Source organism: Aplidium turbinatum, chromosome 8 (genome assembly GCF_918807975.1).
Source record: "Aplidium turbinatum chromosome 8, kaAplTurb1.1, whole genome shotgun sequence".
Classification (NCBI taxonomy): domain Eukaryota; kingdom Metazoa; phylum Chordata; class Ascidiacea; order Aplousobranchia; family Polyclinidae; genus Aplidium; species Aplidium turbinatum.
In genome coordinates, this window is record NC_137479.1 from 16,503,519 (window position 1) to 16,519,337 (window position 15,819).

Sequence of the window (15,819 nt, forward strand, 5' to 3'; positions counted from 1 at the left end):
TTGTTCAAAGTTATTTTTTAACGAGTTAAATTCGGGATCTACCCTATCACGAAGTTCTGCCAAGATTGCAGAGTTAAAGATTTTAGTCAAAAGAGCATGGAAATGCCGTAATTCCTTTTCTAAAGTAGATAACTTAGATCTAAAAATTAACAGTTCCTGCTTATCACTCAAAGAACCTAGGGCTACAGAAAGTTTCCCAATTTCAGTCAAAATATCCCGTCTAAGATGCCGGGCCTCTCGAACTGACTTAGCCTCATCGTTACTGGGTCCCTCCCCAGAATGGCCTGCCCGACCGCAAAGAACATCATCAGGCTTAAAATCAGTCGAGTCTACGGCGGTCGAGTCCTTGTCGCCACCGAGTGTAGACATATTAAATGTTGGGGCTAAATTTAACAAAAAAAAAAAAAAAATTAAGTTACACAAACACACAAAATTATTAGGCTACAGTAGTTATAAAAAACTTAACTGCAAAGACCGTAAAAAATACAAAAAAGAATTTAAATGCACGATACCGTAGCTGTACGAGTATGAAGTCCTAAAGTCCACAAAACTTGCTTGGATTCTTCCACTTGAATCTACAAGCACAGATGGATTGTCTTTAATCTTCTTTCTTGCCAATGAATATCAAAGTTATTTTTCTTCAGTACCAAACTGAGAAGAAATGTCTTTACTTTTCTTTGCTTCTGTAAGAGTGTAGACTACCAACCAACAAATCTTCTTTTATTATTTCTTGTACTTCTAAGTAGTTCTTCTGCACTAGCTGACAACAAACACGTCGTTTATTTTTATGCCTTCAAGTGCTTCTTGGCCTACCAGCTAACAAAAATCGTCTTTTATTTTTTATGGTCACAGCGGTAAACCATAATCTCTTCGTGGGAAAATTGTAACATAAAGTTCCCGGATCCTTTCGTCTGCATGTAATGACCGAAAAAGAAACACTCCTCGAAACGTCTATTCAAAGTGTATTCCTGTAAAATTAGCCACCTGGCTGTCGAAATTAGATGCAACGCCGTACACCACTAAAACCTGTCACTACAGAACAGATTACTTAGATAAAAGACGGAGAATTTGTCCAGCTAGCAAGCACCAAATAAACCAGTTAAATGTGCGACCGACTTCCAACAAACAACTTCGAGAATGAATCAGAAAAATTTGTGATAACTCAAAGGCACGTCAGCAGTTAGTGTGACGCAATATTTCATGTTTAAACAGGTTTCAACTGAAACAGGTTTAAACAGGTTTGACACAAGTCTTACGAACGATGGTGCAATTTTGGCACATGTTTTAGGAATTTCCATGACGTAAGATTCAGTAGACTTGAACGGTTTTTATATGACGTTTGATTAGGTGAACAATTGTCTGGAACACTACTAACTGTAGTATGTGAGCTACTTCACCTAGAATTATAAAATGTTATTTTTCAAAGATTTTTAACCTCAAGTGTCCAGTTGTGGCTTGTAGCTACTCATAAACATTTTCCTAATTTTCTATTTATTTCAGAAATCAATATATATATACAGCATTTAATTTGTATCTTTATGAATAAAATAGTTATTGAAAATTTATGATGAATGACAAGCAATTGCAAGACACTCCTTCTATTGACGAGGCTCGAGAAGATAAACTTTTGAAAGCAATGACATGCTTTCATCAAGATGTGATGGACGAAATATGTAAATTAAGAATGATGATGAAGGAAACATTTGAAAAATTTCCATTTGTCCTATCACAGTATGATTACTCTCCATATCATGATGCATCGGATTCCTCATTGCATGAAAGTGGTAGCTGCCAACAGGAAAATGAAGAACATGTACCGAGTCTACAAGAAACTTTTGATAATATAACTGGCATTATATCTGCATGTCATTCGTCATCTATCGTATCACCACTGCGAAAGCCCGCTGCTTTAAACCAAGATTTACTCGGCAAATTCACGTCGCCACCAGCTTCGAACCACAGTTTTACTTTTGTTGAACAATCTCATTCTCCAGACGATAATATCACAGAAAGCGAATCGTTTAAATGCCGTAATTCGACTTCAAGACAAGACATATTTACACAAGATGATTGCGAAAGTCCGCAGTTAAAAAACTCAGTGAAAAACATGGATATCTTTACTGCTACTTGTTCTTTGAAAAAGGAAACAATAGATCACAGTTTAGTTTTCTCTGCCCGTGCTGATGGTTGCGAGCAGCTTTGCGAGAGCACAGAGAGTAGTGAAACACAAGGATTATTTCTTACAAAGAGACCAGTCTGCAATGCCGCTTTGACATTCACGAAAAATGAACAGTTTAGAAACCAAGATAAACTAACATCTGGAATGAACATTCCCACTCAGACCCAAACAGATTACAAGTGCCATGTTTGCGGCAAATTGTTCACCAGACGAGCAAATCTAAACCATCACATTAAAATTCACACTGGGGATAAGCCATTCAAATGTACTTTTTGCAACAAATGCTTCACCTGGCGATCTTCTATGACGTATCATTTACGAACTCACACTCGCGATAAACCGTGCAAGTGTGGTGTATGTGGTAAAATACTTTCTTCTTGGTCAAATTTTCGAGCTCACATTAAAACACATACCGAAGAAAAACCTTATGCATGTCAACTTTGTAAAACATCATTTACGCGCTTGTACAGCTTCAAACGTCACATGCGACACTACCACCCCCATCTTCCAGTGGACTAGTTCTTTAGTGCATGACAATTTGCTGTCATTAAAAAAAAAACATTTAATTTTAAAACGCGTTTGGACTAGCCTACTGTATATGAGTATGACGCTTATAAGACATTGGAACTTCTAAACTCATCTTGGACATTTGAACTACAAACTTGGAAGTGAAACTACTGAAGGACTTTCCTACATTGTGGACGCTTCGGTGAGTGTTCTATCGTCATATGCGGAAAATCATGCAAGCATCAGTCCTGTTGTTGTTTTCTATGAACAGCTGACTCAATCATGTATGGTGGCACGCCTAATGAGAAGAAGTGGTATGTCTAAACACTATTGCCTTTGGTGATTACTTAGCACATCAATTACCGCATACTGTGCCGTAACGTACAACTGCACCTCGTTGTGTTGCGTGACCTGTTAGAATCATCAATCGCCACAAAGCAACATTGGCGTCAATGTCGCTATTTTTTTTTTTTGAAGCGCTAGTGCCGAATTCGCCCTGCCGTCGTAAACGCATATAAATCGTTTTATACTTTGGCAACTCTATTATGATGGTTTATGAGTAATATTTGTACGAATTGTATATCGTTTCTGTTGTCTGTTGTGTCTTTCTAATTTGCTTGGAGAATATTTTTGAAATAACAAATGCTTAAGAGTGATAGCCTAAGTACATGTAAAACTAAACAAGATTCACTTGATTACTTGAATTTTACAATGTATTTTAAATACAATACATAGACTATACTGCTTTCATTGCAGTATTTATAAAGATCGTGTTTGTCGAAGGAAAGGTTTGAAAAGTTCCAACAGTCTGTTTTTAAAAAAAGACCATATCAATTATTTTTAAATAACATCAGTGTTGCTTTGAAGTTTAACCATAACTTGGTTGCTTACATCATTAGTTCGTTCACAACGTAACACTAACATCTATCGTGGTCTCTGCAGAATTTCGATGGAGTATAACGGTATTTGCCATCCCATAACATTAATTTCTCTATGACGCGACTCTTTATTCTCCTCCCGTTCAAATGATAACAAGCTGAAGAGTACTCATATTTTAATACATACTGCAAATACATATTCAATACCTTGGCAAAGTAGGTCTACAGGCCAGGGGCTGCCTCTGGTTCTCAATTTACCCAAAAGACATAACGTTAGTCCAATTGTGCAAAAACCTATTGTGGTAATAACTAAGCCATTGTCGGAACGTTGCAGTAACATTACACTCATTTTTGAAGCCTTCAACCATTTATAATTTCAAACACTTAAACATTTTGTGGTGTTCGTTCTCCCTATTCTTTCAGAGGTCCAGTTTCTGGACAAATCATTTCAGGAGTCCCAGTTTTAAAATAAATTCTGCGGCAGTGCTGTTTGGTCTTTGAAATGTTAAATTTAAGTTCGAGGCAACCTTTGACTGTGGGCCCAATGACGATTAAAATTACCTCTCAATGTCAGTGTTGTACGCGTCAATGAAATAAATTGACGGCGTCAGCGTTAGCGCGAATTGCCTAAAAACTTTACGGCGTAAAGTACCGTACTGCGTAAGCTTTTAAAGAAATTGACGGCGTCAGCGCTATTTTATTTAGGGTCTCACAAAACGGAAGTATTTTGCCTTACCAAGTTTTGTGAGACCCTGGATAAAATAGCGCTAATTGCTAGCGCTATTTTATCCAGGGTCTCACAAAACGGAAGTATTTTGCCTTACCAAGTTTAGGTTAGCAATAGCTAAAAATAAAAGGCAGGTATTATGTTTTGAGACTGTATTCATATCGTAGTTAGCTTATTAGTTATTTCTTTGTAGAAAGACAAGCATTTCAAACAGTTTGTTTGACAATCTGCTGCGTTTGGGACGCATAATTGATTGGTTAAATCTTTATCCTCGGACTGGGAAAGCTTCTTGTAAAGCTTAATCCTGGCAGTTTCGCATACTTGTAGAGGCTTTGAATCACAATGTCCTTTCCAAATGAAAACATGCGTTCCGCAGCAGCGCTGGATGGTATATTGGTATTGGTGTGTTGTAATTCAAAAACAAGTCTTGAAAATGTTTACTCGAAAACGAAAAATGACGCATAGCGCGTGACGCTTAAAATCGGCAAAATGGTTGACGGCGCTATCACTTCCGTCAACTAAAAAATAAACTGACGGCGCTAGCCTCAGCGTCAACAAAAAGTTGACGCCGTCAACGTCCAACACAGCTCAATGTTGATTCGAGTCATTACTTTATATATCTAGCATGCCGCGACTACATCACTTGTCCGCCCAATAGTTGAGGGTACAATTTTGTGTAGGAATAATCTGTAATATCAAATAGCGCTGGTTCAGCTCTCGGGGTGTGCACTTGGCTACGTATTGAATGGACTGTACTCTATTCAGCGGCATCTAGGCTAGTGAATGGAATAATTGACGACAACAGATCAAGCTGGAACTTAAAAACGGGCCTGCATAAGTGGTTCCAAGCCTCGTCAAGTATGTGAAACTGCCAGGATTGAGCTCTCAAAGAAGCTTTCTCAGTTCGAGCATAGAGATAATCGCAGGCTATTGAATCCAGCTGACCCACCTGCAAAGAAAGGTGAGAAAGATAAATTTATAGATAGGGTGACCAGACCGCAAAGATTGTTCTCCAGTACCGTAGTCTTTTGGCTCAGCATGACCCCCTCATACTCCACGTTAGCCCTCTCAGATTATACCTCAAGCACTAATTTTCCCTTCTAGCTACTTGGCAGTGTGAGCAAGAATTTTCACTCAGGATGACCATCAGATGAAGAAACGAAAACAACTTGTTGCACCTGTGCATGACTGACTTTCGATAGGCAGTGAGCATATAGCCTAGCTGCCACGTGGGCTATCGAACAACTGATGAAGAATAAACACCTACGCTGTCATCAAATTCAGTTTCTATTTCATTGTGTTTTTCTTAAGAATCAATGATATTAAATAAAAGAGTTTTCTAAAACGAGGTAGAGTAGCCTAGGCCTATCTAGCGATGGAACAAACTTCGACCCCCGCCATTTGTTTTTCAACTTGGCTCTCTGTCGTAGGTAGGCTATGTGTGCAAACTGTGGTCCAGATCATAACTTTGGGTAAATCTAATCTGATGTATCGTTGTGGTAGGCCTAATGCAAGAATACACATGTTAGCTGTAACTTTGGTGTTAAATGTAATCTAGGCCCACATGCAAGATTGAAAATGGGATCAAGAAAGGCAATAAAAAATTTTCAATATCTTAAAATCAACAGGCTACTAACTTATATCAGGTAGATAAAAAACATACGGTACCCAAATTTGATTTTAACCTAAAAGTTTACTTTCAAATAAATCCTTTTAAAGGACCGTAAGCATTCCCATAAAGCACCTACCGGTACGGTATACTTAAAGAGTGCTTGGTTATCGCTGCACTGCTTGATAAAAGTAGTGTAGGCTACCAACAACAACCAGGGCCATTGAGAGGATAATTTGGGCTTGGAACCGATGAAACTCTCATGCCCCAAATTCAGACACTTGGTGGTTTCTTGAAGTTCCTGAGCCCCTTGGAATATTGACCGGCTCCAAAATCATCCCGGGTCAAAAGTCACAGTAGCCTACCTTTGTTTTCTGTAACAAACCATTCGTGATTATTAATACTGTAGCTTGTACGGTATTGTGCATTATGTGCTGTGTGGAATTTGTACCGTAGTTGTTAGTGTTATGTTGTGATAATTTTATTATTAGGCCTATAGGCTAAGCAAAATTTGTGCATTTAAGTTGTTCGCTAAAGTGGTTCAAAGATCCCTTTCAGGTGGCTTATTGTTCCCAGAGGGGTGGGAACCAAATTTAACACTACATTTAATGAGCAGTATTTTCAAACTCCTTAAATTTATTGAACAGGAACTTTCCTTGTAAGTAGGCTACCTGGTAATGTAACGATTACCACAGAAAAATTTGATTGGGTTAATGTTACTATGCCTTCTCTGGTGGCAGAATAAGTAAGTTTGGGTCATTGATCCCACATCTCCCCCTGCTATGAGAAAATTTTTCATGAGGGGCTTTGATGCACCCTAACCTACAGATGACACACAAAATAATTGTCTGCGTATCTTTAACGATATCAACGTATAAGATGTTTCCCAAACCGCCAGAATTTTACTTCTTACTCAAGAAAATAATTACAAAAGTGTCAGTGAAAGAGGCATACCTTGACTCGACAAATCGAAACTAACATGGATTATGTGTTTGCATAAATTACATCACATGGTGGCAGTAAATATTTAAAAAAGTTATACAGAGTTACAAAAGTGATGATTTTTCAACTAAACCCGTCCTCCAGCTAACCCTATCTACTCGGTGAGATAATGAAATCCTTAAATGGCGCGCGACCTGAAAAGATTGAAAACCATTGAGCTACGGTACTAGAGTCTCCTGCAAGTCAGCAGTTGTGAACTGAGCAAACGACAACTGAGTTACCAACATTTGAGTAAGTGGCTGAAGTTGGTAAATAATGAAACTGAGCAAGCTATAACTTGGAACGTCACAAGTCAGCAAAATGAGTTTGGCAAGCGATGACCAAGCAGGGGCGGATCCAGGTATTAACGTTAGGGGGGGGGCGATGTCATTGATATTCGGGCAAGTGATCAGCCCGGCACCAACAACGACGGGGGTCTCCCCTAGAAAATTTAGGTTGAATTTGATGAGTTCCGAGAGCATTTCGAACACAAATTATGAGAAATTGAAATTTTATAACTTAAAAAACCTTCAACAATGCTGTTGTTTAACAAAGGGAGGGATGAAGAGCTGATATGCCCTTGCCATGTCAAGTTGAAGCCTGAGCAACTTAGCCAAATTTTTGTTGAGACTGAAGGTTTCACTCTTGATTGTTTCACGGCAATTTAAAAATTGACCTCGGAAAGATAATAACAGGTAGCCTAATTCTGTCTTCCCAATATTGATGAAAACATTGAGGTTATAGACTTACTATATAACTTCGAGGTTTTATTCCTCTGACAAGTTTTGAATTGTTACAAAGAGCAATGAGGAAAGGTTATGCATACATTCAACCAGGGCCGGATTTACCAATAGGCTAGGCAGGCTGAAGCCTAGGGCCTCAACGTCCAGGGGCCTCGAAATTCGATTTCGAAGTTTGTAATTCTTTTAAAAACTTGACAAGTTTAAACCCTACCTAACGTATATATATATCAAGCTTTTCAGAGTAGAAAATTCTATACACCAGGGCTTCCCAAACTGGGGGAGTAGGTGTCGCGACTCCGCAAGGGGTCGCGTAACGAACTTCAGGGATCGCAGTGAGTGTGTCAATTTTACTCAAAGTACTGCATATTAACACTTCTGTGCAAGTTATGAACTGTAACCAAACACGTTGAGAGTAACGAACCCAGTACGCGTATTTTCGCAAATTGGTATGGTAAAACGGAATCGGAATTCAAAACCCTTTTTATTGAAATGTGAAGTAAGATGGCGTTGAAAATTGAAGTCGTGATTTTTCTAACAAAAAAAAAAAATGCAGTCTTTGCCATCATTTTCGCAATGACATCTGGTTCTTGAAATTAAGCTATTTATTAGATTTTCTTAAAAAACTGAACGAACTTAATTTGTCCCTCCATAGAGAAAACATCTATGTTTTTTACATTTGTTTTACATTGAAATCTAAAATTAAAGCGTTCATCAACACATTAAACGTCTGGAAACAAGAAGCTAAAAATGATTCATTTGAAATGTTCCCATTTACTGAAAAGTTTTTGGTTAACAATGATGTGAAATCAAATGTTATTACGCTTTTGGTTATTAAACGTTTGTTAAATCTGTTGACAGTTTCAGAAGTATTCTTTTCCAGAATTGGACAATACCAAATTATATTGAATCCAAAACCTGTTTGCAACGCAAAAACAAAGTAGCTATCCTACCGAGCACTTCTCTCAGAAAGAAGTTACTCATCTATCTTCTGACTTAAAGTTTAAATTTTGTGGAAATTTATAATTTTTATGCAAAAAAACCTTTACAATTAAAAAAAATTTTTAAATAAAAATTTGCGCCAATGAATGTGGAAAATAAAAAGAACGAAGAGTTTAATGCACTCATATTTTTAACATTAAGCAATGACATGTGATGTTGTTTAGAGAGAAATTTTGAGCTCAAAAATAAGGAGGGGCCTCACAAATGGAATAGCCTAGGGCCTCTCATAGTCTAAATCCGGCCCTGCATTCAACATATAATGAGCAACAAAAGTGGGGGCCAGGTCAAAACACTGGGTTATGCTCCACCCCCCGTAGAATCGCCACTATAGGCTAGGTATCGATTGTAAATTTTTATTTTGGACCAGCGAAACACTACAATTTGTACAATAGAATGGCAGCTAAACATAATTTAATGACGACCAAAAGATATAGGCCTAGTCCTCCTTAAAACGTGTCATGCACGGTCGCTGCACCAGACAAAAAAAGAAACAATAACAGAAACAACTATTTCTGTGGACTTCACAAATAAAATGAAAATAAAAGCTACTTTGCCGGTACGGGTAATAGCCTACTAACAGGTGTCGTACCTTTGACTACAACACAAAGTCAAGTTTGCGGTTTCTACTGTTGGCAAATCGATTTATCACGGAGTCTGTGTCATTTAAAATGTCCCGATGCTGGTATAGTAAGGCTAATCCATTCAGTCTTTCCTCGCCGATGTTGTTCCTCAGCCAGGTTTTCAACGACCGAAGAAATGAACAGCTTCTTTCGGCTGATGCTACGCTGACTGGCAAGGTTAATAGTATTTTTAGAAGAGAGTGTACGATTGTGTACACATTTTTATCACACGGTTGTAAAGCTTCTTCTGCAGTCATCGGTAAGACTGCAGCAGTCGCCAGAACAGTTTTATTTTCCCACTTCTCCTTCCATAGTTGGATCTCTGAACATAGAGCAGATTCCACCAAATGACTTTTGTCAATGCTATCGGGTCGGTACTTGAGCAATTTCGTCGTAGCAATGATGTTAGGTGTCAAGATGCCAAAGTCTCATTAAAAAAAAATTGAGCTTTGCTGTTTCTAGATGCAATTTCAAGGTAGAATTCCAGATAGGCTAGGTTGGTTGACGGAGCAGGTTTTTGCAACTTTGACGGTCAGACGTGGAACTAAAACCATTGGTTTTAGTTCCATGTCTGACCGTCAAAGTTGCAAAAATCTGCTCCGTCAACCAACTTATCTAGGCTAACTGCTAAGGGATTTCTGGCTATGCTCTACAGTGCCGGCAAAAAGTTTAGTAACTTTTTAAATTTTAGTAATTTCGTTCGGTAATTAGACTCTGCGATGAAATAATAGCCTTATACTATGTTATTATTATAGCCTACCCTAGCCTAACCTAATCTTTGAACATGGCGAAAGACTTATTCAGCATTGCTTTCGACATGTTGTTTTTCAAATCGTATACATATAAATGAACAATAAAGCTACTTTCTTGGGTTTTAGGGGGGGCGATCGCCCCAATCGCCCCCCTCTGGATCCGCCCCTGTGACCAAGTCCAACGTGAGCACGTAAATCTCATTTGCTGTCTTGGCAGTTGTTGAGTTGAAGCACTTGCTGAGTTGTCGCATGCCGAGTTGTCCGACTACCGGACTACTAGCCGTTAAACAAAATAATTTTAGCACTTGCCAAGTTCAAATAGCATTTTTATAATTATGCACATGACCAGCCTTTTGGAGGCTACGCCTACTTGTGACTCACATGTTACGGTCATTCAAAAATGGAATCAGACTTCTGACTTGATGAAGAGACCTTTTCAGCTCTGTTGCATTGTATTGTATCTGTTTTATGAAGCTTGTTGCATAAGTTCAAAATGCATTCTTCTATATCCTTAGCCTATTAGGTACGAGGTGACAGGTTAACACATCTTTACAGACTTTTAAATGGATACACTAACAATCAGTGGTGTATTGAAACGTTAAATATGCAATGGCAATAATATGTGCAGCAGTACTACTTCATTTTACACAATAATGACATATCAAATAGCCTATTCGAAATATTTCAAATTGCAATAGTCTACAACGGCACCATTGCGCGTTAGTGATAACATACACGTAGGCCTACTAGCAACTTGGACACAAAACACATCTAAAAACCAACTGCAGGCTTATTAACCTAGTCTTCTCTAAAATCAATTTTTTAAAAGAGATGTTAGGTTTAGCCAAACGATGATGTTACGTATGGCTATCACAGCAAATTGAATTTGCAGACAAAACAACAATAGTTTTTCGATCCTACATAGAAGCTTTTCAGTAGTTTTTGTTTGAATACTTAGACAAAATTGTCGTTTTTTCTGAGTATCTTTTGTGGATAAAAGTTTATATGGTGCCAACCCTGTGCAAAATAAATTTTTATCTGTCAACATCATCCATCGCCCTACGGCATGTGATGGTCTTTGATGATCGAACCAATGAATTGCGGGCTATCGACCGCTGGGTTTGCTCTTCACAAACTTTCTAATTTCTCCAGAGGATTTCTGCAAACAAATAAAAAGCAATATATCTGGCTGCAAATTTACACGTTAGCCTTATGTTACAGTTAAAATATCATGCAACTGTAATGCTAAGGCTACTAGTTTGTAAGCTAAAATGTCTACTTAAATTTCACACCTGAAATATTCTAGTAAAGCAACAGTGTTTGACAAATGTGGTTTTCACGTTTGAAATTGGCCCACTAAACTTTGTATGTGCAGAAAAGATGTTAGACATAGCCTACGTTCTAAGACTAGTTTAGCAGCAACATGTCAACCAGTGTATAATAACAGTCTACGTACGCCATTTAAATTAAAAAAAAACTCAGTCTTTACCGTAAACTTTCGAGTAAATTCTTCAAAAATTTTAAAAAATTGTTGCATTCCAAGATTCTTCGGGTTTTCTCCAAAATATTGCGCCACTTTGTGGAACTCTTTCACTGTTGCGTTGTGAAGCTGTTCCAGACCTTTTATGGAACCATTGGTCCGAACAAGACAAGTTTCCATCGCGATTCTATGATAACACATCATCACTTACGTTAGGATGCACCTGCTAAACTTCCCAAGGTTTAAACAGTAGCCCTCAAAGTTAATGAATTTGAAATTCATAAGAGAGCAAAAAATGTTGAAGAGCATGACGCCATTTACACGACGAACTTATACGTGAGTGTAAACTAGCGAAAACATTTGGTTAAGATCCGCCAACCACTAATGTTGTGATAACTAGTGTTGTGATCATTCTAGCACATTCAAGCCATAACAACTATTTAAATTAAAAGCAATTTTTAATAGAAATATTATGAACCAAGCAATTTTGACAAAAATAATCCGATTTGGCCAGGGGCGGATCCAGCAAGTAGTTTTAGAGAAAGGGGAGGGCGATTTCAACAAAACACAAAGTAGGTCTACATTTTTGTCGTCGTATCCAGGCTTTCACCCGGTGTGGGAAGATTTAGATTAAGTGAACGGGAAGGCAAGGAAGCCAATGTTCGTGTCCACCTTCAGGCATGCCTTTAAGTGTCCTGCCACAGACACTGCCGCATGCTCTTGAGCGGTGTCGAACCGGCGTCCTTTTGATTGCCATTCCAGGGTTCTCACCACTCGACTATGCAGCCGACAGGTCTACATTAATTTGACCTTACATAAACACCGTGACTACAGTTACCTTTCTGTGTTTTAGAAAGGGCAACCCCCTCCCTAGATCTGCCACTGGATTTGGTGACTAATTTATTAACGCTCCTAAATTCATGGCATTAGATATTAGCACTGCCTGTGGGCTATCGTCTTCATGACGTAAAAGTCAGTGTAATTTTTAAAAAACCACTCCGATAACACCACTGGCAGAAGCTACCACTTATAAAACTGTAGTCCACAGTAGCCTATTTTTACTAGAGTCGTAACAGTAAGCTTTTTTTAATTCGCTTCTACATTTTATACGATAAACTTCTACATTTTATTTAGGCGTTTTTTCGATGCTTGAAGTTTCAATAATAAAGTTAACTTACTTGAATCTGTCTTGTTTGTTTTTGGAATTAGTTTCATGTAAATTATCTCTGATATCCAACCAAACCTTTCGCAATTCTTGCAATTCTTCAAGAACTTGTGGGTAGACAACTGTGAAAATACATGTCAGTATTTAGGTGACAACCAAATTATAGTGCAAGAAACGTTGTATTTAAAGTGTCAATGTTTGATTTCATGTTCCGAAACATGATATGATAGGGAACAGACCACGGTCTAACTTTAAAGGGTTAGACTATCTCACCAGCTATTCAAACGAGTTAGGCCGAATTGAGCAAGCTTCATATTTTTATTTTAAGGAATGCTGCTGCTAAAACACGTTGCATGAAATCATAAAATGAAAATTAATGCAAGTGAGGTAATAAACGTCTTATTGAATTCAATTTTAAGTCGATAGCCCTAGCCTACTATTGATAGCAGGGCTGTGAACTCGCAGTCGGTGGGATTTTGGCATATCCGGAGTCGAAGTCGTTAAAAAACGGCCGACCCCGGCTTGATAAAAACGATGAGCAAAAAATTTTTCGTTTGCAGTAAATTTTTCATAATATTGTTTCTTGTTTTCTGTGCGGTATTGCGCTCAACACTTCTACCAGAAATAGAAGTGTTAGTTTTTGTAAGAGTTACGGTTTCAATTTTGATTACAAATTTAGCGAAATTTGTTTTAAAAAGTTGAAAAAGAACAAAAATTCCTCAAAATTTGGCAGCTCTCTAAAATCTGGCAAAAACTGAAGCCGAAGTCGGAGTTACCTGGTTATAAACTGAGGAGTCGGAGTCGTATATTTTTCGCCCGACTCCACAGCCCTGATTGATAGGGATGGTTTTCTCAAGTTAAGATCGCTCAGTAGGCTACGGTACATTGCGTTTATTTGTTTTATGATTGAAGTTTGTTTTATGATTGAAGTTGCAGCAGTGAATAGGCACGAACTGCTTTTCCATAGACGTCTAGTCGCCATTACAGCAATTTGTCGCTCTTTACCGCGAAGCAAATTTTATAAACTTTAAAGAAGTACCGCATCAAGTAGCCTAATTCTAACGTAATTCAGTATTTCTCAAGATAAGTACAGAGTACCGAAACACTTTTATAAGCAAATGCCGATTACCGAATGCAGCAAATCATAGTTACGTGATACTAGAAGAAAGCGGAGCTTGCGAGGCTACTGTTTGGGGTATACAAAAATTAAAATTCCCAAACCTACAAGCAGTGGGGAGCGAGCTATATCTATTTTGTAACAAAATATCATGAAAATCATGCAAACAAAAATGTCAAAATATTAGTTTTAAGCAACGACGTTCTTGTTGACGAAACACTTTTATGGATCACCTATTTGAAACTAATTTCCATTATGAAACGTAGTTCGAAATGAAACGTAACAGTTCACCAAGAAATTGCACAGGCTACGAAACAAAGTCAAAAGTACAAACAAATTTGTACTGGAACGACAGTTTACTTCACTTGAATTTTCTTCGAAATCTTAAACTACGCTACTCTTTGATTTATTATATTTTCGTTCCTTTCGTGTTCGTTTGAAATATAACGAAACGAAAATGCTTGGATTCCGAAATAGAATAAAATAACTAAATTTGTATTTTAAAAACTTCATTTAAAAATTTGAAACAGTCGTAATTTAAACTTTAGTAACACAAATTGCGACAAATGACCATCGTCATTACAGACGTTATCAAGCGGAGATCAATAGATGGAAGGTGAGATTTTTGACAAGTTGTTTATACCAGCCTTATTATTATTTTATCTGTCGTTCTTGATCAATACTTCAGACGAAAGGGCTTTTGACTTGAAATAGAAAGAAAGCCCTACTTACACCTCGTCGCGGTAAATGACAAGTCATTGCTAACGCTTTTACATCATATGCCACCAAAAGAGTGAACTTGGACAATTAACCTCAGTTTTTAAAACATTACAATGACGACCTTCAGAGCGTCAGTCAAGCATTTTTCTTTTCTACTCGGCTACACAAAGTATCTCAGTTGCTGCACAGTTGCAACTTGCAATTACACTACTGTACTTTCAAATCTGGGAAAATTTTTCAAAAGCCGTAAGATGAGTTTCATAGACATAGATGTACTGTAGAATATCGTACTAAATTTTAAGAGTGCAAATCAGTCATCGAATATCCGGTGTTTGAAACTATAGCAACTTCACTTAAAAACCAATATCAAGCTATAAATTGCTAAAAAAGAACAGATTACTTCGTTTTCAGTGATCCTTTTCTTTGTCTATCTTGATTATAAGTCAAAGGAAAAATGTTCTTGCACTATCGCCTGTCAACATCTTACCTCTAGCGGCGTGTTTCACATCAGTAATCTCATCAGCAAACGTAACAACATCTGGAAACTTCGTTAACACGGCTCTCGCAAGAATGTGAAGAAATGTCAATTTGTTGTCGCTCGTTTTTGTCGAATCCATCTGAAAATGTCGAGGATGGTATACTTATTTTTACCATGGTTGCTTAAAAAATTTATAGGTTTATTTGATTTATTATTGAGTACGTATCATGTATGATATCGTCTTAAAAACCATGTGGAGAAAAACTAAAAAACGTAACGTATCATTGGCTATACTACCTGAGTCTCCAAAAACAATGTTACCAGTGACTTAGGCTACAGAATAGCAAAAAATGTTTTGAGATACAAAGACCAGTGATTAGTCACTAAGATCACATTATTTTAAAATTAAAATGTGATACTCATGAATATGCATAAAGTTTAACTTAGTATTCTTCAGTCATGGGCTCATCCACTCTTTGGCCCCAGCACAATGTGCCTGCTTAACCATGCCTTAACATTGACAAATCAAACAAAAGTTTGAAAAATGTTGCATTTAACGTCAGAAAACACAAAATAGAGAAGCTAGCCTACAATACAATGAACTGTCGTAAGCCCGCAATATAATATATTCTCTCTATCTGTGGGATAGCCGATGACAGATCACAAATACGTTTCTCCGCAAAGGTCATCTCAAGCGTATATTTGTTTTAAGAACCTTATTACGGAACTCATCGATGAGTGGTCAATTATATAAATGTAGTGAATTAACTTCTGACAAAACTATAAACTTAATTATTCGTAAAATTATTTGTAAAAAACGATGTTATTACACGACGAAAACGACGATGAAAATCATTCGTAGAA

The 15,819-nt window shown here is 37.5% G+C and overlaps 2 protein-coding genes across 2 annotated transcripts in view; one reads left to right on the top strand and one right to left on the bottom strand.

Moving 5' to 3' along the window:
• The first annotated feature begins 1,507 nt into the window (after positions 1-1,507).
• On the top strand, positions 1,508-3,443 carry LOC145775888 (uncharacterized). The gene has a single exon (XM_082587282.1). The coding sequence runs from the start codon at positions 1,565-1,567 to the stop codon at positions 2,696-2,698; it is 1,134 nt and encodes a 377-aa protein (XP_082443408.1). The 5' UTR covers positions 1,508-1,564; the 3' UTR covers positions 2,699-3,443.
• A 7,007-nt stretch (positions 3,444-10,450) lies between these two features.
• The window catches only part of LOC145776100 (delphilin-like), a 57,413-nt gene continuing 52,044 nt past the window's right edge, over positions 10,451-15,819 (bottom strand). Inside the window, exons 21-24 of the mRNA XM_082587506.1 lie at positions 14,965-15,094; positions 12,654-12,762; positions 11,485-11,662; positions 10,451-11,154 (exon numbers count right to left, since the gene is read on the bottom strand). Coding sequence (XP_082443632.1) covers positions 11,101-11,154; positions 11,485-11,662; positions 12,654-12,762; positions 14,965-15,094 — 471 coding nt within the window. The 3' untranslated portion in view covers positions 10,451-11,100. The remainder of the gene's footprint in view (positions 11,155-11,484; positions 11,663-12,653; positions 12,763-14,964; positions 15,095-15,819) is intronic.